Here is a 24,846-nt window from a genome sequence, read left to right as displayed (position 1 = left end):
GAGAAAGGAGAGAAACCAATTGCCCCAAGCACCAAACCCTTGCCCATAGAGAATGTGTGCACATGAAACAGCTCTAACCAAGAGATCGGACTTGGGGGTATTGAAAAATACTTGAAATCATGAATTGGCAGGCAAATCCCATGGTTTCCAAGCCTTGGATGCCTTTTTCAGAATCACCTGCTTCACTGAACTGGGGGCTATGTCATTAAAGAAGATACAAATAATAGTGATTTTATTCAGGAGTAAGCAGAATTTTTAGGTCCTTGCTTCCGGTTTTAGAAAGACTTTACCACAACGCCAGCTACTGCCTCGTGGACAAAATATATGTGGCAGCCATGTTAGCTGCAAACTGGCTAAGCCTGCTTCTTTCCTCAGAACTGCAAGTCTTCCTACAAGTCTGAAGAGAAATTATAGCAGCTTCTGTTTTCTTGATCTAGACCCAAGCCCAAGAGTACACAGAATTTCTTGTGAAATGAAATGACGAAGAAATATCATCAACATTGAAGCATTCCACAGACAAAGTGAAGAACCCAGGAGATGGTACTACATGGTATAGGGTCAGAGCCTCTACAAGTATAAATCAAGAAATCTGTTTGGACTATAATGCCTTACAAAAAATTCCCCCATTCTCTTATATTAAAGTGCTTTTTTTTCCAGCATTTCTATTTCAACTCCATATTTATCATGTGCCTGATTCTGTACTAACTGGATGCTATGGCAGTGCTTTCAGTGAACTCAAAAACCCCATATCGAGCCTCTGAGTGCTTCCTAGGAATCTTTTCAACCTCTTTCTGATAGCTCTTTAAGGTCAGGAAGAACGGCTAATGTAAATGATTTATAGATTAAAAAAATAAATAAATAAATTAAAAATACCTGAAGTTGCAGAACAGAGCTTTAAAATGCCAGGATTATTTCTTCTATGGAAACCAACTCGTGAGTCTTGTAATGCAGTCAGTCCCTACTTTCATGCTTTTGGGCTACGAGAATAACTAAATTCAAGGTGATACCAACAAGTTAGCCTTCATCCCCATCTTCACCCCCATCACACTACAATCTATCATTGTGAAAGAATACATGAAACTAGAGATAGTTTTGAAATATAGGATGGGGGAGACAACTGGGATATAGTAAAGAATGCATATAAATCTGATGTTTCCTAATATTTCCTGACCAGTCACCTACAAATACAAGTGTTTGGATGAAATCCCAGGGTCATGTTTATGTAAGTGAAGGGTGGCAGGTACATATCACTATGTTTATTTGTGAGGCAAATTGCTACTCTGCTGCAGTTTTGGACAACAAGGCTGCACTTGCTTGTTATGAGTAGTCCACAACAAAAATCTGACTCATAGAGGTCAACTCCAGTGTTTATATTACTTTATTTGCATCAACCCAAATGTCAAAATAAGTACAATTTACTGAAACCAGGCTCCGTCACAAATTATATACCACAGAAGACACAGTACTAAATAGACATAATGAAATATTTTCACATTGCTTTTATAGGCTGAGGAAATTTTTATAATCAAAATATGACTAAAAAAAAACCAACAACAAAAAAACCCAAAATAAAATACAAAAGGAAGGTATTCACATAAAAATCTCTTCAAACCAGATATTTTCCTTGTGGTAATTAGTAAACCAGAAAAGGAAGAAAACTCTGTGACCCTGCTGCCTTTCACCACAGACCACCAAGTGTCCCTGGAAGGTTTCTGTAACCTGATGATCTGCCCCAAAGCACACAAGAGGCCACTGAGCTGGGTGAGACGAATCACCATTAGCTCTGATCATTACTGCAGTGGTAATTACTGCAGCACCAGAGGCATCGAAGGCTAAGGCAAAACTGCAGAAGCTGTGCCCATGCCAAGTTGGTTTCTAGCAGGGAGCAGCAGGGGAATTCAAGATGCCCTAAAACCATTTTGCTACCAGCTCACTGCCCTTCTTCCCCGCAGCCCTACAGACACTGTCCCGCCGTGGTGTGCACCTCCTCAGACCATGTCCTGCACGGAGAATGGAACACAAAGTGACAGACGTGGCCTGTCCTACCCTACTGAGAAGTTCTTCATAACCCAGAGCACTCTGCTCAATGCCACTTGCCCAACCCATGTCCCAAGAAATACTTCTGTAATGAATGGGGCTGTGAAGGAGGCTCTGAGGGAATTTGTTGTTTTTTTCAGCACTTCCTTTACATTTACCTTGCAAACAGAGGCAAATTGTTTCTTTTCTACTAAGCAGAGAAGCAGCTAATATTAAAAACAAATCTGAATCTCCTGCTGAGACTTGGTTTTATTTTCTTTTTTCTTTTTTTTTTTAACAGGAGCATCTTGTGAACCAAGACAAACATGTGAGGCTTGGTTTGTGACCAGCAAAAACACATATTCTAAACATCAGTGGACTGCAAGCAATCCTAGCTTCTGCTACTGGTCTCAAAGTGTTTACACAGAACTTCAGCCTGATTCTATTATATTTTTTACCTAGAATAAGAGACTAAAACTGACCAACACAAACCTCCCAGTTAGATGACCCACTGTAAAATACGCAAAGTCACGCAACCCAAGGAGCAAAACAGCCTCTGCAAGAGAAACTCAAAGCACTTTCTATATTCCCTTCTCTCACGTGTGGCTGCACATTTGTGATTTTAAGTGGAAGAACTTTCCATAGTGGAATGACTACAGAAAAATCCATGTATCCTGAAGAATTTGGAAAGAAAAGGAATATGGATTTTTCCTGGGAATTAGTTAATTAGGAAAAAACCCCACGCAAACACGTAAGTGAAGTCCTCCTGGTAGAACTTTAAACCCACGCAATCTCCCTTTTACACAAAGATTGATACTTTGTTCAGCAAAGCATCTGCACACAATGAATCGCTGCCTTAGTGGCTTCACCTCAGAAGGACCATCTGAAATCAGCCTCCTTGACTCCCCATCCATGCTAAATTAGCTCGTTTGCAGCTCTGTGGCACAGTCAGGACAAGGACAACTTTTGTTTTAGAACAAGCAGCATTCTCCAAGCATGCAGCAATGTTCTTCCTCACATGGATCTTTTTTTTGTGCAGCCATTCAGTTTTCCTTACTGGTTTACTAAACAGTTCTTTCTAGTGAGAAGTTCTTTAAATGTTATTGCACAGATACCACATGTAATAATATGCTTATTGTTTTCTATATTTATACAAGGAATATGGAATTTAAAGTTGCAGGAAAGCATCTGTGTATCTATCAATGTAATAACCACTTCTGGCTATATTATGGCATTACTGATGTCCCACAACCATGCAGGTGTGCCGATAAAGATGTCTTGTATCTTTACTCCAGGGCACTCAATATAAACACCCTAAAAGCCCAAACACATACCATCTATAAACATCCACTTGGAAGTACCGAAGCAACAAAAAGCACCCCTTCTAAGTGATGAATTTGATGATCTCAACCATATATCATTAATAAACTGACTGTAGCAGAAAGTATATTGGCCTACGAGACCACACATTTTTGTAATAACTCCATTATAAATAGTAATGTACTATAATAGCTTAGTGTTTTTTCCAATCTAAAATATATATGACCAACCTAAACAAAAATATCGGACTAAGTGCAAGTATACTTGTAGTGACGGGTGCACTGCACTCTCTGGAACACTCTAACATATCTAGCTTCTGGACAAGAGCATGTGGAACAGCCAGAGCAAAACAAAACACTATTAAGGCCTGCTTCAGATGAGGAGCTAGAGATCATATCACAAAGAGACCATTTTTACAACTACAAAGTAATTTAGTTTAGTGAGTATGCAGGGGATTCACAGCTAAAACATTGATGGAGAGATCCTCTGCTCTCTAAAGCCCTGCAGCATGAGGTTTGTCCTTGGTTCCCGTGCAATACGAATGGTGAATGGCAACCCCTCTCCACCTTGGAGTGTCTGTATTGTAGAGAATATGGTAAGGACAGTTAAGATAAATTTCAGAGAAAAGCTGAAGAGATGGTCACATCACTTTCTCATGGCTAATGTGAAAACATTCAGCACAGCTACTCAAAATGAAAGCACTTTTAAAGAAGGTTTGGTCCTGTGTTATAAACTTACGTAACGGGAGGTGTTAGGTGACATATGATCAGCTCTATGTTTATGTAACTCATTGTCACCACAGCCCCTTGTGTTTCTGAACGGGACGTGCTCTAGTAACAGCCATGGACCAACTCAGCCAGGACATTGGCTTTTATAACACCATCTGTAAAGTGAGGATTCCGCAATTTTATCATAAAAATATTTATCTATACATGAATAACTTGTGTATAAATTATATTATGTTTACACATAGTGTGATTTAAAAATCTATTATATTTAAAACTAAATCCTCAAAACCAGAGATTCTTTGGTTTTTAAATTTTTTTCAGAAGGAATTTTTTAAAATGTTCCACTAGAAAGGTGCTGTACTCAAGAATATGCTGCTATCAATTATTTAAGTACAGCACTGACTTTCTGGAGGGGGGACAAAAAAGAAATCTTCAACAGCCCACCCCATTCACCCCCTCCCACCTGAAATGTTCATTGTAATTTTTATTTGTTATTTCCTCACTTTTGAAGGTATTTCCTACTGCAAACTCTCCAGCCCTGTTTCTCTGTTGAAAGATACACACTCAATACAGCAAGGTCACCCCACCAGAGCATATTACCAGCATACCACCTACAATATCAAGCCAGGCAATACTCAAACCTACTGGACCACAGTATCATTAACCAAAAAGTCAAAGCCCCATCCAAGGTAAGAGTTTTCCTTTCCCAGCCTGGAGTTCCCCTCACTGTGTACCAGAACCTGACCCCAAAGAATTGCTGCAGGGTACTTCCTGTTGTTTGTCCTCATGGAGACGAGGACGAAAAAGGGACTGCCCTGAAAGAGCACACAACAGTGCCACCTTGCAGAAGGAACTTCCTTATCAGGCTTCTGATCTTGGCAAAAGGCAGCTGCTGAAGGACAAAGCTGCATCAAAACCAAACCTCAGTAGCAAATAATTTCTTTTTAAAAAGTTTTCTTTTCAAAAGCTTGTCTTCTCCCCTCACCCCAATGCTTCAATATGCATTAGGACCAGTGAAGTGATGCCAAAAGGGACAGTATGCCCCATTCAAACAAAGCTGTTTTAGTGTTAGCACTATCCAACATAAACTTTGTAACTTTGTACAACATTCTTCTACAAAATAAACCCAAGCCATTTGCCAGCAATAACCTATATATTGATGTGGTATTAAGAGAAACTTGGAGGCTTCAGCTGGGAGACAAACTGTCAACCAACCACTAATTAGTTTTTATGACGTGACTCATAGTTTAGTAATTTCCCAGAATTTAATCACAGGGCACCCAGAAAGATCAATTAAAGAACAGGCTCAGAATTTGTTAGAGCCCTGTGTGAGACAGGGGAAGGCAATGACCTCAGCAGCTTTGCCACAGAATTTTATGAATTAACAAAGAAAGGATTTAAAAGGTAAGTTTAACTAATCTTGTGTTTCCTTCCAGACTCATTCACTGTTTTTACAAAGGACTGAGTTTTTCAAATGAAGTACAAATTTAAGGGACTGTGTGTTGTTGGTACTGTTTATTTTATAATTTCATTCACATAACACCATTCTGTGTGTGACTTGAATTACTCCATTATTTTTTGTTATATTTTCTTTTATATCTCTCAATAAAAAGGGAAAAAAATCAGAGTAGGAATAAATTCCTTTAGATTCTTGAACAAGAATCATATCACATTATCAGAATGGATAGTAGAGAATTCCTCTTCACAACTACTCCCCCCACGAAAAAACCCCCAACCTTTATTAAAATAGTCTTAACAACATTTAATAAAAAGAAAAATAAAATTTTGGCAACAAAATTCTATAATTTCCTTTGTCCTTTCACTCATTTTTATTACTTATTTTTTTAATATTTATTATTATTTTTATTCCCCCAACTTAACACAGTGAAACATATGTTATTCCTCCTTCCTTCAATCAATCTTTTTTCATAAACTTAATGAAAATAGCAGTAGAATGCTGAAAAATGTTTTCTCAGTTCTTAAAGGGTTTTGTTTATCAAACTTACCAAATCTGATTTGTTTTACTTGTTAATGTTGTTCTTCTGTGCAAATTTATAGAATATAATCCAGACAAGTACTGCAGAGCTGTGATGACAATTTAATTCCCTGTCTTTCTGGTTCTTGTTCTGCAAAAAAGCTCTTCTTCACTGAGAGTTTTCAGAAGAGGAGATTTAACTTATTTTCTTGGCCAAGTTATGTGAAGCAAGATTATACTGAAATGGTCTGAAAAAGTGAGGATTTCTAAAGATCTACTAAGCCCTGTTATGATTATTTCAAATATTATTTAAATCAGACACTTACACTTAATGCATCATGGTGGTTTTTCTTACAATGACAAACAGCACCAAACGGAGACATGCATGTTACATATGAAAACAAGATAATAAAAGAAGCTTTGTGGGTTTACATTTTCTCTTAAAAAATAGAACATTCAAAGTTGGTGGTTTGCACCTAAATGAGTTTTAAATTTCTTCAAAGCAAAATTAATCTATTTAATAGACACTGTCTTTGTACTGACTGTGGTGATGATGATGATGATGGTGATTGATGATGATGATGATGAACATTTCATGAGGAATGATGGAAAGCTAGGGCATTGGAGAGTGGAATGGGAAGAGATACGTTTCTATTTCTGTAGGTTTCTGCTACTATTTCACAAGATTCACAAGCCCAGTACATGAAGCTGTCACACAACTCAAGAAAACCTTGAGCAGCTTGAGATTCTCAAACTCCCTTGGATGAGGGCAATGACTGTGGGGATGCTGAGAGAGCATCAAGTACTGCAGCAGCCCCATTTTGCAAGAATAATCAAAAATTTAGGGAGAGGGATTTGAAGAAGAGGAGGGATAACAAACAGGCACTGTTAGCCAAGAGCACTTGGGATACAGGAGAACCAGATTCAGGTCTCTGCTCTGAATTAGAACAGGATGTTAACAAATCTGCTGGTGGGGAGGAGGATGTGTTTTAAAGTTCCCCGCTTCATCCGGAGGCAGAACAGAAACATTTGGGTAATGAGAAACTGCACACCTAGCTCTGCATCTGCACCAACAGCTTCATTTTCAAGAGTTCACAGCTCCCTCTAAATCTCATTAAGACCAGAGTTTAAATGCTAATTAGGGAGCATGTGCATATTAATTTTCTGCTTCCTTCTCTCCGAGAGTAATGGGAATGCTTTTAAATGCCTTTTGTTTGGTTTCTTATGGGCTTACTTGGTTTCTTAATATATTACAGGGCACTTCCTGCACTGCTTACAGAAGCAAATTTCCCACTGCTAGTGGGAGTTTTCCCTAAGTAAGGTCAGCAGATTTGGTCCCACGGGAGTGAACTGATCTTCAGGCTTAGCTACCCTGAAAATCTAGCAGAAAGCAAACCAGATATCATTCTTTTTTAGAATTTGCTACCATATTGTGTCCTTCTCCAAGAATCATCATCCAAGACAAACAAGTAGGAAACGTTTTGCTGCAATAATCCTTTCAATTAAGGCTCCCATTACAGTGGAACAGCTGCTCACTAGAATACATCTTTGTAATGGAACTATTTATTTCCCAGAAAACATTTCTTTAGTTAAGACAGATGCAATAAACCAGATCCACGGAAGTTGCAGAAATCAAAGCAGTGAGCAAAATATGACCAGCTAAATATCCTTGAACTCAAAAAGGGGTGCTTTCTATGAAGGCACAATTTATTCTTCTGTGTTGATAAAAAAGCCCACTCAATTTAAAGTATGTGTGGCATCTCACTCTCATCGTAATGTCAGTGAGCTACAACTGAAATAGCAGGATAAGCCCTCACACATACATCATTAGAAAGAAAAAAAAAAACACTCCAAAAACTTTTGTCCTCTGTGTGATCAGTGATGTTTGTGTGGGCATTTAAAAGCCCTTTGAAATGTCCCCATCATAAATATTTGATGGACAACCTCTTGCTCATTGTCAGCTAGGTGCTGCTCTTGGCATGTAAAGACAAATGAATCAGCATCTTAGTTCCTGCCTCCTGCTCCACACATACATTCTCTCCCCCCTTCCAGCCCTCTCCCCCCATCCAGCCTGCTGAATGCTGTTTATTTATTTTACTAATAAGTCCAACTCACATTAAATGTCACTCAAATATAACCAGTAGTGACAAAAGCCATTATCATGAAAAATTTAATCCAAGCTTTGTGAGAGCTTGCAAATGAGCAGTTTTCTTGCTGAAATTTCAGTCCCTGTGATTGCAACTCCAGCTTGCATACATTTCAGATAGCAGGAGGAGGGGATATTCTTCCTCCACATACCTACTGCCAATGATTTGAAAACTTTCCTTGTCAATTGTGCCTCTGTTGGTGACTGGTGCTGCAAAAACCAGGGAAATTAAGAGAAGCACCTTCCAGTCAGATGATGGATAGATGATAAGGCACCCCCAGAGGCACTAAGAACCAGGATTATCCCTACAGTTGGATTTGATGATCTTAAATGTCTGTTCAAACCTCAATGATTCCATGACAACAGCAGCTCCATATTCCTGTCTTCAGGAATGAGTTCCAAATCCAGCATTCACTCTTTGCCCATAAAGGCCTCAGGCTGCGTGGAGTACCACATCTATACAAACTACACAGACATTTGTCTAGATGTGCTTGAAGATGCCAGGGCCTGTATCACTGCAGCACCAAATGATTTCTCAGAACAATCAGAAATACAACTGGTGAACAGTAAAGACTTTGCTACCCAGTTCTCCTTTAACTCCTAAATCCTTCGTAAAAAAAAACCAGTTCATAATCAGTGTTTATGCATCACACCCTTCAAGTTTCTTGTTCAGCCACTTGGCAAGGGTAGTTCTGTGCTCATGAAAGGAGCAAAGCAGTTGGAGCACAGATCACTGCATCAGGTGACCAAGAAACAGATCTGTTAAATCATACAACTAACAAGGGGAAAGGAAGGTAGATGATTTCAAGAGAAGGAAAAAAATACAAAACTGCAGTATTCTTACGAAGACGATTGTCTCTGAGGCTCACTATGACATGAAAGTACAGTGCTGCTCTGCAAAGAATTAACACTAATCTAGATTTCTACTTGAGGCTTCCCAAATTCCTGGGGATGCAGACGCTGAATTCAAATCCATTATAGACACGGGAGCATCCAAGGAAGTCAGGCTTAGCTATGAAATCTGATAAAAGAGGCCCAATATCTACCAATTACTGTGCTCCAAAGGCAGTATTATTTTCTGTCATAATAAGCTCCTGTCAAAAGTACATACTTTTCCATGTGTGAGGATGAAATTCAGAGTAAAAGAAAATAAAATCCATGCTCAGCACTTAACTTGAGGAGCAAATCTCTTGCTGACGAGAACCTATTTAAAATAAGGTAGAATGAGAAGGGAAAATACAGAAGAAAAATAAATTACACAGGAATTTTAAAGAAATAGTGTCTACCTCAGTGGACAAATTTCTGGTACTACCAGAGAGTAATTCATGGCAAAAAGCTGGTGCTGAGACAGTGCAATGAGAAGTCAAGCTAATGCCATCACCTGCCTTGCTGTCTAACACAGTCCAAGGCTCACTTCTTAATGCTTCTTCAGACATCATCTGGTGTGGTAGATTCAGAACATGACTCACTGTAGTGTGACTGCCTTCAAACAAGGGAAGAGAAGTGGAGTGAATGGGAACAGCTGCACTGCTTTTAAAAAACTGCCATGATTTTATTGGCATTCCTCTCACCTACAGGTCAACCATAATAATAAAACACATACCTAATAGTTTACTGGCTTTTGGTACCCTTCCTGTACGAAAGCATGATAAAATTTGGTTGTTTAACATACAGGAGTATTAGAGATGAGAACGGGGAGGCCCAAAATGTGTTTAACATTCTTTTTACTCTTTTATTTTCCAAACCCAAGCATAATCCTCTAAGACAACTCACAGTTCTTCTGACTGTTGAACTCTTGAAAACAGTTCTGATGACCACAGTAATGCTCCAAAATCTTCTAACATTGCCCATCTCCTTAACCAAACCACCAGACAGTTTCAAGCCAGCAACTGTTAATTCGGCCTAATGCAAATAAACCCAATAACCCTCCCCAAACTACTCAACACATGGACAGAAAACCTCTACAAACCATCTGACTCTTCCCATTTATGTACAGGTTTTCTGGAGACATTGAGCAAGCAATTTGAGTAATGTGGGTTTAGAGGCATCAGTTGGGTTATTCTACTTCCCATCATCACAGGATATATTCTGGTTCATAAAAGGATCATATTCCACTTTGAAATTACATGGGTCTTTAGGCTCACTCTGTTCATTAGAAGCCTGAAACCTAGAAAACTATCTATGGTCCATCATGTACCCACAGTTTCTAGAGGGCATCCTCATTTAACCCAAAAAGTCCTTCTTCTCCTCAAATCCAAATCCAAAGCAATGACTTCCCTTAGCAGACTGAAAAAGTAGGAAATCTATTTTAAGATATGAGATGTGTTGTTTCTTTCTCACTTGTGTACATTAGCATCTTTCTTTGAGTCACCACACAGTCCTTCTCGGGACTCAATCTGAATTGACCTTACCAAAGTATTATCTAGGTTGCTTAGCACAACCCCATTTTAGAACAGACATTTTCATTTAATCTCTTTTTTTTCCAGTAGCCTCAAGATATTTATTTATTCTTCTCTTATGAAAATATACCAAAATTTGAAAAAAAAAAAGTTCACAGGAGTTCATATCACAGGAGTTCACATGCAGGAGCTTTTCCCCCTTTTTTCTGTATTTGAGCTAATATTTTCATTCTTCAATTTAGGGTATCACACTCAGGTTTAGGAGGGAGATAATACAATCTTTAGAACATTTAAACTCCTTGGGTCTTACTTCTTCTTCACATACAGTAGTTTTTCCATCCTCTTTCCCAGGAAGTGCTTTAGCCTTTGTCTCTGTTTTTAATAGTATTGCCCTGATTCAAAACTCAAATGCACAGCCCTGTCTAAAATTTGGGGCATATCCAGATGATATTTAATTCCTACTTCATCCCTATTGTGAGCCATGCTTTTTATTATTTTATATTCATAAGGATAAATACATTTTTATTCTTTGTTTCAATTTCCTTGGCAGAGTTTAACTCAGCTTGACTTCTGGCAAATTCTATTTCATCTGAGCACTTCTGACCTTGAAGATTATTCCCCTTTTACTCATTCCTTGCAAACTCTGTTTATTCCTAATGTTGTTGGTGGGAGTTGTTATTCAGCAAGTTAGGTCTGGAGTTCACCTCTAAAAGCCACCCATGCTTGAGATGGGAGTTCTAGAAAGATTATTGCATTTTTTACTAGAAAATGTCACCACATCCAAATGCTTGAGCTCTTCAGTCACTATCCAGTTTCCCTAAACTTATGTTGCACTTCAGGTTAAGAAAACCTTAAAGATTATTTTCTGTTAATTTTGGATCATGAGAATAGTGATGACTAACTCTCTCTGACGTCCGTAGTCCCTCCAAACCCAATTTTAAAATAACACTGACTCTTCACAAGTCAGTAATTGTTTAAGGAGTTGTTTGCACTAGGGAAATATTTGGCTGTATGGTTATTAGGATCATTCATCCTCTAACTTATAGTAGACCATAAAAATTGCATGTTGCTTTTCTCCTCTAGTATTATCTGACTCAGGCCAAGATCTTATCAACCTCCTACCTTCTTCCTGAAATGTAATTTTGACTTCTAAATTACTCTACTATAGATGCAGATTCAACAATATCCCTCCAGTTTCTCTCCAATCTGCTCACTGATTAACAGAGCTAAAAAGCTCTAATAAGGTAGGGTGAGGGATGAAGTAGGAATTTAAAAAGCTACATCACTGTAAACATTTTCGATTCCCTTTTACCTCTGTATCACACAACTTTCGACAGAGATCGATCAAGATGTCTCAGAATTGTCACAATGAAGCTTTGCTTCCCAAAGGGCTGGTCCATTCCTACTGCAGGAAAAAAAGGGCAGGAGAAAGGTCCTGACTTGGATGGAAGGTCATGCTTCCCGCTGTGTGTAATGCACATAAAATTACCAAATTATGCCAATGAATCAAAAATAAAAAGCAGCCCTCATTAAAACCAACAAAAAGAAGCTAAGACTTCTCTAATCATTTACATACAAAACACACTAAAAAGAAAAAAGGCAATTTAAGTCAGAAAAATTCATGCTTCGGGACAAAGAGGAGAAAACAAATTCTTGAAGTCTGGCTGTCCCCACACACTCAGCACCACCCTCTTTCCATCACAATCTGTGGCCTGACTAATCAGAATTAGGATTGCAGGACTACATGACACACATTCAATCATATTCTACAGTCTAAGATGCTGCTACTTTTATATGATTTTGTAAAATACATTTTCATAATTTCATTATTTAACTCAATTTAAAAACATGACACACGGTTTAAAATGAGTTTAAAATCCTTTCACAACCACAGTAAGCATACATTAGATCCCAAATTTGAGAACGTGAGCACCTTCAGGAAAGTGCTTTTGTCAGTGCTCAACTTCACAGCTGGGTTCTAAACCACATTTTCTGCACTTGTCTCCCTCAAACTCATGGCAGAGATGTCTCACTCAAACTCATGGCAGAAACTTCTACTTACACTTCAGTGGTATTAGATAGGAGGACAGCTAGCTCAAAGCAAACTAATTTACCCTAATCTACCATGCTGTTTCTAGAGTACATTCCCATTTCAGAACTCTTTCACCTTCCAAATACAATAATAACACTTTTATTTTGCACATCCTTCCTGGAAAGGAAGAAAATTGACGAATTTTCAATTATTTTAAAAAAGAACAACAGAAAGGACAGCTGGAGAAGTAACCTTCAGAAGCTGTATAAATTAAAATTGATATTATTTAGGTGTTGCATGTAGCTTAATGAATAGGGGAGGAAAGAACACAGGAATGTTTTCAAACTTACTGCCAAGATAAAAAATTCCTTATCTGCACTTCTAAATGACTCCTCTATGTAATAAATTTGAATTTATCTATATTTAGGGGTAAAAAGGAAGCTTGGTCTTGGCTCTAGTTCTTTAGTCACTGCTGGAGTTAAATTAAACAATGCTAATTAAACTATGGCGTGTTCAGTCCGAAGCTGACTATCACCAGGGCAGGGGATAGGCTTGGGATTGACTTAAAACATTAAAATAACTGAAGAAATCACTTCCAGATCAATGAAAATTTCCTTTTTTTCCCCCTAAACCAAATGGCATTCAACATATAAGGAGAAATATTGCTTTAAAATAAATTAAATAATACAAAATCTAATGCAACTATATAAGTGCTCATTTCTGCAATGAAAACAGTTTGTGATAGTGTCAGTCTTCCTTAAAATGGCTTCTTCTCGTATCATTTACGATCTCCACCACTATCCAAAAAAACCCCACACCAGTCTCATTCCAAACCCCTTAATTCAAAAGCTTCTGAAGAATTTTTGCCGTCTGAAGACTCACTTCTCTTCCTCTACATTTGAATCTTTCCGAAGACTTGTGTCATTGATAACCACACCAAAAAAAAGTCCATACCAATTACTTAATTGCAAGTTAAAAAAATTTCTAGTCATTTTTCTCCTCCTGACTTCTGCATTCTTGTCCCAGCTCTGATGGCTTTGCTTTGCTTGCAAGTCTTCAATCAACACGCTGCTGAGTTTCTGCCATACCTGGATCCAAAAGCACTGCCAGCACTCAGATAAAACATGATACTGAAAATGGGTGACACATCATCTGATCAACCACTTACTGTGAATCCCTGGTTACAATCCATTCTGTGAAAGCCAAAATGTGAAACAGCTCGGGCGCTGGAGTCTCCATTCTCAGAGTGGGATATCCCATTTGGGAACAGCATTACGAGGCAGCGAGAAAGGCACGAGTATTTATTATCACACCCAGCAACTTAAGACAGATCCAAGATTCTTGTACCCAACACTGTCAGTCCAATGCTTCTTGCAAGTTCACTTTCACTTAGTTGAAGGGGGTTCTAATTCATTTCCTAAGAAAATGTTTTGGTCCTAAATAGTGAGAAAGCACACAGTATCAGGAACAGAAAGGTTCACTGGCTCTTAAGAGGCAAGAGCACTTCTGAAGGTGGTTAATGTAAAGGTATCACTTCGTTTTAACTCTTACATTGCCAAAACTTCCATGAACAAGTACTTCTTATTGGATTTGGCCCACTGATTATAAATAACACACTCCATTGTTCACTCCCAAGAGAATACCTTATAATGTTGGGAGTAGAGAAACCTAGCTGAGATGCAGTGTTTTGAGACAAAGGATGTTTACGTAGCAGCCTGGCATATCTCCAAAAGAAAACGTGCCCAATCCAGTAGAAATTCCGTGTGTTATTGCTGAAAAGCATTTTCTAACTTATAAAAATATCTTCATACTGATGATTTGGGCTAGTACAGAGAAACTCAGTGGTTTCAAAGACATCCCAAAGAGTTCTCCCACCCCTTTAACCAGCACTTCTATTATTGCCCAAAGTACTTTCTATTGATTACTTAAGGATAACAGGTAATAAATCATTTCCAAGAAAGGAACAAATCATCTTTGTGGTTACACAGGTAAAATATGGGTGAAACTCTTCTCAAAATCACATAAACCTAAATCTAAATCAACCAAAGAGTATTGTAAATCTACCAAAGAACAGGTCAAAACTCAAGTTGTACCCCTCAAACTTATGAAGATTTTTTCATTGAAATGCATGTTTTAAACATGGTTTAAAACACATCCCTTCTCAGTGTAACCAATTCATACATTTTAATTTATAATGAGATCAGAATGTGACAGGGTCTATGGTCTGTCAATGTCCAATGTCTGGCAGACATGACAGAAAACTGTTTTGAAGAACAAAAAATGCATTGTACAGCTCATCAACACCATTAGAAATAAGTAAACAGGTACAGGTTCTGCCCCTCGCAGGGGTGAACAGGGTTTCAATCATACACCTCAGACGCACACAAAGCATCTGTATTTTTGCTGCACTTTCAGATGGTGCAGCTGGGTGGGCAGTTACCCTCTGTTTGAAGTAGTCTAACTATGATGCCTCAAATATACTAATAGTAGGTGACATAAGCATTATGAGAAAATGAGTCATGAACTCCAACTGCTTGAACTAAAAACATTTCCTTAGACAGATGCAGTAAATACTTGTAAGTTAAGATGCACATTTGACTGAATTTCTATTCAAAGCAGGCAACAAAAACCATGCAAACAAGTTTATCCAAAATCAAAATTTCTATTTCCAACCTAGCAACTCATTCTGTATGCAGATAATTAAGGAAAACAGATTTTGGTTTTAATTTTTGGTTTTAATTTTGGTTTTAAAGCCCCAAATTAGCTCCATTATTTGTGTTTTCCATCAAATCCTATTAATAATATTGTTGTTATGACAATTATTAGAGCTGGCTTAAATAGAAAAGATTAAGAAGTTTAAGAATCTTTTCCACAGCTTTGAAACAGAGAAGGACACGTAAGATTGCAAACATCAACATTCCACAGTATCAGACATGACAGACTACTCCAATGCATGGATGTCATATTTTTCACATGCTTCATTCCTTGTTGATAGAGCTTTAATTATAACATTTGCTACCAATAGGACATGTTTTAGCAGGTCTGATTAGAGAGAAATTCTGTTAAACTCTCAAAATTGGTGATTTGGTTTCTTTGGTTTGGGTTTTCAAGTTATTTTCAGGTGGTTTCTGCATACACACCTTGGGCAGCAGTTCATTCTGTAGCAACATTCAGGAAAGTTTGAAAAGCTAAAGCTGAAGCTTTGTCAGAGCAGGTTATTTAGTAATACAGAAAGTACTATTTTCTCTTTTACTAAAACCCATTCAACTGTGATTTTTTTAGTGCAAGAGTTTACAATTAAGGGGTTAACCATCTTTTTTCTCTTTTGTGAGTATCACATAACAGTATTTGCTTAAGTTCCTTATTTTGTTCAGAAGTGTGAATACCTTGTAGTGTAGATGAGGTCTAAAATTATGCTTCTAATTTAAGATATTTGGACTCACTGGAGGCTTAAATGGTCAATTCTAAGCTCTATCACTAGGACCCATCTTCTATTAAGTAAATATATAGGTTTACCCAATTCCTAAGTTGAACATCTAAATCAGATGTCTCAAGTCAGATGCTTAAAGTTAGTGTGAAACTCAAGAAAATGAGTGCAGATGAGAGTAAAAAGGTTGCTGGAAAAAACCAGATGGATTGGAGAATTGATGAGTGCACATAGATCACATATGAAATTCAAAATAATGTTTGTGTACAACAAATTTTTTCCCATATTCACTTGGATCAATTCTCTCCTGAAAAAACTTCAGCTATATTTGGTGATCCAAATTTGTAACTGCAACTCTTCTGCATCTTACAATTCTGTGCAGATTATTGCAAACACTTTAATATCCGAAAAACAAATTCCACGGTTCCATTTCTTTACCGTGGTTTCACCCACACTCAGAATAATACTCAACTAACAATTTTTTGGATTATAGTTCATCATTTTATCAATCTATACATTTTTAAAACATATTTTACTGATCTGAGTGCTGTGCCAAGTTCATTTTTCCAACAGAGATACAAATTTTGTCATCTTGAGCAGTATCTTAATTCAGAAGCAAACCCATTCTTTTTGCCATTAACGTAAGCAGACTGAGCAAAACCTAGTCCATATGTGAAATTAACTGATTCTCTCCCTCATTTTTTTTTTCATTTACATCATGACTGGCTACAGAGTCTTGTTAATCAGAAAATATGAAATTAAATAAAGGAAAATCAAACCTATCTAAATGTAAACTCACATCTCTTACAGGAAAAAAAAAAGCCACGTAAAGAAGTTATTTAGCACTGTTAAATGAGCCATTGGCTCAAGACAGGACCAATATGTGTAGTCATGTTTTATTATTTCTATATAACCTCATATACAAGCCTTTATTAAGGATGAAGACAACTGCAATAGACATTAGAGACAAAGGAAAAAATATCACTAATACAAACAATCTCACAATCAAAGAAATTAGAAACTAGGCTGTTGCACAATTTACTGTGTATTTGTCATCCCCAGAGAAATAGGTAACAAATCAGTTCCTGATTTTAGAGATAATTCATATAGAAAAATTACTGCTGAAATCACAGGGCTTCACTACACAGGCAAAGAGGTAAATGCCTCAGAAACTGTTCCCATTAGCAACCCTTAAAAAATTGGTCAAGTTTTACTCCTGGAGACAAGAGACGTCGTTTGCAATTAATGTTTTTTACACAGTTGTCTCTGCCTCACTTTCAGGTATTAGTTTTAAGACACTGACAGGTAAAATACCAACCTCTTTTCAAGTACAGGAGACAAATCCTTCAGTTAGAATTGAAACTAATACAGTTAGATTTGAAACTAAAGCAGAGACACAGACAGTGCCTTACATCTTCATGTTTAAGAATTAATATTACTTTATCTTAGTAATTAACCTTTTTAAGAAGATTAAATGTTTAAGGGGACAAGAAGGAAAAAAATTACTCATTAATCTTTAAACACCATTTGAACTATTTGAGTGATTATAATAGGTTTTCTCCAGTGTTTCTAACATTTTAAGTTTCTGTCAAAATTTAAATTAATCTAGACTGACATCATCCATTTCAGATTAATTTCTAATTCTATATCCTATAAAACCCTTAAGCTTGGTGGAGAGAAGTTTCGTAAGTTCAGTAACTGTAAAGTGCAATGTGACAAACTGGGAAAACAGATAGGAGCAAGAGATAGGAATGTTGGTCAGATTAGTGGAAAACTCGAAAGTTCAAAAGAATAAAAAAACTTAATCAAAAGAAGTAGAATTTCAGGAAAAAATATTATTTGAGTGATAGAAGTATTAGGGGGAAAAGTACAAGTAAAGTACATAAACGCATACTGGGTTTGTTTTTTGGGGTTTTTCTTGTAAAGTTTAATGTATTTATTTTTTGACTCTGATTTACGGGGGGTTTGGCTGGTTTTAGCAAAAGTATTTAAAGATTTCCCATTTCTTTTCTATCTTCTGGACATTTAAAAAAAAACCCTCAATACTTTTTAGAAAGATACACATACACAATTTAGAAAGGTCACAGGGACAGAGGGCAAAATGGGTACACTCAGAAATACTAAATTTATATAAGAAATTAATTCAGACAAACACATCATGTAGCATGACATTCAGGAGAAGTGCAATGCAATATGATACACAATATGGGGAAACTATCCAAAGCCCTAAGAAAGCATTTTCCTACAGGGAGAGATTGCTACCATCAGTGATGCAAACTAGATGACTCTATCAAGTCACCAGGAATTAGTCCTAATCCAATAGACTTTCTTTGGCTCTAAAAGAAGAGAATTTGTATGTCTCTCTACTGTCACTCCTGGCATCTAGAAAATTACTCTGTTTATCCTGTCAATCACTTCTCCTGGCACACACAGAAGGGGCAGCAAAAGTAAAACACAAAACCAGTTGGGTCATTTTGTATTACCTGAGAAGCTGCAACCAAATTCCCAGTGAGTGCTTCCCTGCCAACTACCACCTTCAGCACCTTTAAGGGAAACTCTAACTAACAGCTGGAGATTTACTGATGTCCCATGCTTACACTGTCCTTGTAATATTCCCCTGTAAAAATGACTGACAGCCTCACCAGGCATGGGATTTCCCACTTTTTATGCTTGCTTAATTTATTTTTCAGGTCTGTTTTAACTCATTCCTGGATACTTACACAGCCAACATAAACTAAGCCCACCCTACTGGTATGGATCCCCACCAAATGACAGGAACACCTGTCCTACAAAGACATGCTGGAAGAGCTGGAATTGCTCAGCCTGGAGAAGAGAGGGCTCCAGGGAGACCTCATTGCAGCCTACCAGTACTTTAAGGGGGCTTATTAAAAGGAGGGATTATAAAAAGGAGGAATAGGGACTTTTTATGCAGACAGATAGTAATGGGACAACAGGCAATGGTTTTAAACTGAAAGAGGGCAGGTTTGGATTAGATGTTAGGAAGAAATTCTTTACTCAGAAGAACACAGGAACAGGGTGTCCAGAGAAGTTGTGGATGCCCCATCCCTGGAAGTGTTCAAGGCCAGCTTAGATAGGGCCCTGAGCAACCTGATCTAGGGAGTGGCATTCCTGCCCATGGAACCAGATGATCTTTAAGGTGCCTTCCAACCCTAAGCATTCTATGATTCTATACCAATCAAAGCATTATAACTTAAAATATGTAAACAACTGTGCAAGCCTGTACAGAACCCCTTTCAGAAGCATTACATTCTTGCTGTAGACAAGGCAGAATGTCACACCTCTGTCTGTGATACATAAATGCTTGAATGCCTGATGTAGTTATTTGTCATCTCTAACAGCAAGCCCTTCGAGTTCTTTTTACTAAGGCAGTGGTACAATGCCAGAATGACAGTTGTTTAAATAAGTACCTAAAATACAATTGAATGAAAAATTTGACATCAAATTAAATTCTCATAATTAAAGACAAATCCAGACCTGGGGAACAATCTATGATAGAACAGCTTTGGGAGGGTTCTGAAAGCTTATTTTTCATCCAGACCATGTCAGTATTCCAGAGGAAATAATGCCATAAAAAGGAATGCCCAGTAGTGCTATCAGACAGCCCTGATGCAATTCGGGGCAAGCATGGTTGGAAGTCCTTCAGCACCGAAGCCAGAATATTGCGAAACTACAGCATCAGGGAATGTACAGTATGTATTACAAGTTAGATCACTTAATGAGGGGGAAATGCTCAGGACTTCACCTTCTACTACACCAAAGCTTTTGCAAGTACTCTGTCCATCACAGACATTTCTGAAGAATGAAGCAATTAACTTCTCACCTTGCATCGTTGCTTTTGTGGGTTCTGAAAACAGAGGAATGAGCAGGAGGTAGATGAGGTAGACAAAGGAGAGCCCATTGTAACGGAAAGCACAGGCTGCAACGAGAGAAAAGAAAAACAACACATTATTTAATCAGCCTGACAAAATCAAATTCAATGGTACAAAGCATTTCCACTTGAGTTTATGATTTACCTTGTCAACTTTTGACCACTTATTTAAACCACTTTTACACAAATATTCAACTTTATGCTTGAAGTAAATCTTAGACTCACAGACTGGGTCAAGTTGGGAAGGACCACACTGAGTCATCTGGCCCCATCTCCCTGCTCAAGCAGGATCATCCCACAGCACATTGCACAGGACTGCATCAAGATGGTTCTTAAATACCCCCAGTGAGGGAGACTTGTACCAATGAAATCTTCTCAGATAAATCCAAAACAACTTGGTTTTGGAAGACAGATACATATTTAGTCCTGCCAGAAACATGTATTCCAAAAGAAAAGAAGTTTCTCCAGACACCACTTTCTGAAAGTTCATGGAGACAATAGTGGGATGAGCTAATAAGTTATGCAGTAATCTGTCCTCATCCTCATCACGTCTGTCCACTTTAATTATAAATACAAAACTACAAGGTCTCTCTATTAGCAAATCCATACAATAGCTATGACTTCTGCTTCCCACATTAGCCAATGTTTTGAATAACTGATTTATTTCCTTAATAGCCTTGATAGAAAACTCTGGATATACACTCTGCATCTGCAGCTTGGTCAAGAAGAGTGTGAAATTTATGGGTGCCCAGCAAGAAGGAAGGATAAGAAGCATCCATGCTCTATTTCTGAATTGATATGATTCCGCCATCAGCCTTCCAAAAATCTGTTGAAGACTACAAAATCCACCAAAGCTTGATAGAGGGTTTTTCTGAGCAAAATCCAGAATCCTTAAGAGCAGCTTGTCATTTTCCTGTAAGAATTGTTCTTGTCATTTACTAAACTTTCCTTATAGCCGCAGCCTTTAAAGGCCAACTGAAGACTTACACCTACACTTGTAACGATAAAAAACCTGCAAGACAGAGTAAATAGGACCTATCCCACGGGGAATTCTGCAAGCAATTATCAGAACTCTAAAGTCAATGTACTTGAGAAGGAGGAGTCAGCCCTGCTATTATGCACCTACTCTCAGGGTGCTCTACAGAGGAGCACAGGATGTACAACGGCCATTAGTGGCCTTCTTGGAAAGAATGGCAAAGAGGACACTCCTAATATCAGGACAAATCCATAAATCAACTTTCTGGGGTTATGGGGTTTTTTCCAAGTTTAATTTGGGGTGGGAACAAGTTCTTTGGCATTCATATGAAGAGGTACGATAGTGGTTTAAGGCTGTTCTACAGCCTGACGGCTTTTCCATTTCAATGGGAAGGACCAATGTGCTCAGTCATTCTGGTAGCAGAATAATAGCTTTAGCAGATAATACTACTATTCAGTTATTTTTGGGATTGTGTCAACTAGATTTTAATTGTGTTAAACAGCTTACTTACAGTGCAGTATTATGCTCATTTTCTTCTTTCTTGAGGACTGAGCTTGCTGCACTTCCTGTAGAGCACCCAGCACTCAGCTTCCCAGTACAAAGATAGAAAACAGCAACTGTGTGCTTTAGATGGCTTCCTTCATTAGCTGGAAGTCACTGAATGTCTTGCTAACAAGTCTATGTCAAATATTTAGAACCTCTATTCAGATCAAAGCCTCCTCCAGCAAACTTGACTAGACATTGCCTGGAAAACCTCTATTTATTTAAGCAGTTGCAAGAGCACTAGAAACAGGTTTCTCAGAATTATGAATTAAACCCTCCAAAACCTAGCTGCAACATTTTATTATTCCCTACTGCAACTACTCCAGTATTTTTATTTTGTGTTTATCTCCACTCATCTAGTATATGTTTCTGGAGAGATGAGTGCCTTATGAAGCTAACATGCAAGAGTAAATGAATATAATTTCAGCAAGATAAAAGTTTAGGAAACAGCAGCTGCACTGATTTCACATATATGCACTACTCTACATCATTATTTGTCAAACATACATATTCCTCAGTTCTGACACTCAAATCTAGAACAAGTTGCAGAGCATAAAACCAGCTTCAGTTTGTTACTGATGCAACAACAAAAGATGATCCAAAAAAGCAAATGAACCCACCCTCTGCACTCCCTCTGGTTTTCACAAAGGTCTCTTTCTTCAAAAGAAGCTGCACACAAATATCCATAACAAAATGGAAAGTCCCATTTAAGATCAATGGAATTCCATCAACAGAAAAAGCACCTATAAAGATGAGTTTCTTGGCAAACCATGTGGTATAGAAATTTCTGGGTATTTTGGATACATTGATCAGTTTGCAGTATCAAAATTCATGTAATTTTAGCATTTTAGGCTTGTTACCTCTTCTCAAAATTTTCTAATCGATTAGCAAAATTAATTTCAGAGGAATTATTCTGGAACTATATTTACCTCAAATTTTACTGGTTTCTATTCCTAGAGCTGTGTACTCAAAAGCTTTATTTTTCCTCTACTGCTACATAAACTGAACTATTAACAAAAATTACATCTCCATTCAAACCTTCCCTTATGTATTTATTCATATAAAGCATACAGAATACCCTTTAGTTTCTTAGTTGAAAAAGGTTGGGCTTGTCTAAAGCGAACACTGAACAAAAAGGCTTCAAATGGAAAATACATGCAAAGTCTATACACATTTTCTGCTCTTCAGGCTTTTTTTAAACCTCATGTCTCACCATGTTTTCTAACAGTGTCTATTAAGAAAACTCCAGAAATGTGATTTTTACCTCTGAAGTTCTGCTGTTGTTCACAGTCCAATGATAGCAATAATACACAATTGGGAAAAGACATAGAAAGCAGAGCTATTAATACACAGCATTACAAGCAAATTAGCTTTTATTTTGTATCACTTGAAGTACTTTAAAGCACCTTCCCTTAGACAGCAAGAAAAGAGCACTTCATGACGTGTAAGACTGAATCTCCATTCATAAGTGATTATTTTAAATATTTCAGTTTTAATGTCTCAAGCATAAAAGGAGTTGTGCAAACCTTTAATAATTTTTATCTTTCACAGCAGTGGCCTGATTGATTTCCAGATAAAAAAGTTAATTCATTCTTAAGACAGATATGTACAGTATGTGCCATACAAAATTAAAAAGGAATCGTAAAAAAAACCCAGAAAATCAGATATCACATGACATTATGTAACCTTGTCCTTCTAGATTTTATTTTTCATTGTTTTATCCTAGCCAGAGTAGAAGGCCTTTGAAGAAACCTAATACTGCTTCAGAGACACATCATGTTTCTACATGTAATATTTCTAACAGTTGTTACATATTATTATTTCATATTTATACCAGCAGTTTTCTTTCCTCCATTTAAAGAGATTAATTTGTATAGAATCGGTGGTTTACCTGTTAAATAAAAAATACTGGAGAGCAAAGTGAGGGGCAATAAAGAAATCTGCAATAAGCTTAAACTTGGAAAGAAGAGGAAAAAAAAGGCCTCATAAAAGATGTGTTTAGTTTTATTCTACAAAAATTTTAAGAGTATTTAATTCAAAAGTGGAAACTACATGTTCGAAAAAACAGCCTTCTAGAGTGCAGGCATAGTACCAAAAGGCTACTGACTCCTCATTTGTAAGCTAGAATTCTGTCAAAAGCAACGACAACAAAAAACAAGAAGGAAGGTGAAGACAGAATTAGCCATCCACTCACTATTTCTGAATTTATTTTAGTAAAAAGGCATTGTCATTAATGTTAACAGAATAATGTATTGCTTGTTATACCCTTTTCTGTTCAAGAACTATGTAAAAACATCTTTTCCACATATTTCACATATTTCTACTGTAGGTTTGAGAATATTACATATCCTTCTTAGTGCTATCCTATCCAGACTCTTGTGTGCTTTAGCATGAGAAGGAATTAATCCAGCCAACTACGCTGAAGTAATGTGTCTTCTACTTTCAGCAGGATATTGCATGGTGTTTGCATCCTGTTTTAACAACTTTACAGCTGCAGGATTATTAAGAAAGCTATGCAGTGATATTCTTTAAAATTGGTACCTTTAGACTAAAATTTGGTCTAACTTTCATGCTTATTTTTCTGGGAAAAAAAAAAAAACAAAAACATTCAGTGAAAATTTTAATTGGAAAAAGTGCTGCTGAAAAAAATGTCTAACCCTCAACGGGCAAGGGTTGTTGGCTGAAAGACAGAGGTGATGTTGCTCACTCATTCTTATACCCAGCTGATGTGAAATAAATCTCTGAGAGCAAGAGACCAAAACACAGAAGGGAAAAGAAATCAGCAGCTGAATGATCTTTGAAATTTCTCAGTCTGCAGGAGGGCCAAGTATCCAACTCTCAAAGCCAGGAGAACTCAGTACCAGATTCCTGCCTGTAATGCTGTAATTTTTCCTAATTATCCCATTGTTAATATCAATTATATCCTCAGTATTCTGAAAAAAAAAACAATTACCACACAATCAGCTGACTAAAACAGGCTTCAGATGACAGCCTTTGCTACTAGGTACAACATGAATGAGACACTGGTACATACCCCAGATGAAAAGCTTCTGGTACAAAAGCTCAGCCTAAGAAGTTAAGTGCTGGGGGAAAAGAAAAAAAAAAGGAAAAAAAAAAATCTATCTCCTCCTCCAAACCAAGGTGTTCTACATGACAGTCCATGACTGTGTGTCATGAACAGTCCACTCTTCCAGGAAGATGTACAGTCAAGATTCCTCTTATCCATAAGGCACTGTCCCAATGTCACGATTCTTTAGGCCTTTCCACTTGTGCTGTCCTCCAGTAGGACATTATGGGCCAGTTCTCACATTCTTTGGAATATTCAAAAATGGGGAAGTTTAGGGGCTTTTTGTTTCTCGGTTAGGTTTTTTTACCTCTGTTCATCTTACTGGACA

General features: G+C 37.4%; 1 protein-coding gene across 1 annotated transcript in view; it reads right to left on the bottom strand.

Annotated features, from left to right (window-relative positions):
• The window catches only part of PIEZO2 (piezo type mechanosensitive ion channel component 2), a gene marked incomplete at both ends in the record, with an annotated part of 288,576 nt that overhangs the window by 218,050 nt on the left and 45,680 nt on the right, over window positions 1-24,846 (bottom strand). Inside the window, one exon of the mRNA XM_082284749.1 lies at window positions 19,885-19,980. Coding sequence (XP_082140875.1) covers window positions 19,885-19,980 — 96 coding nt within the window. The remainder of the gene's footprint in view (window positions 1-19,884; window positions 19,981-24,846) is intronic.

This window comes from Coloeus monedula (assembly GCF_965178545.1).
Source record: "Coloeus monedula genome assembly, chromosome: 1".
In the NCBI taxonomy this organism is placed as follows: domain Eukaryota; kingdom Metazoa; phylum Chordata; class Aves; order Passeriformes; family Corvidae; genus Coloeus; species Coloeus monedula.
This window is presented reverse-complemented; position numbering and strand designations above follow the sequence as displayed.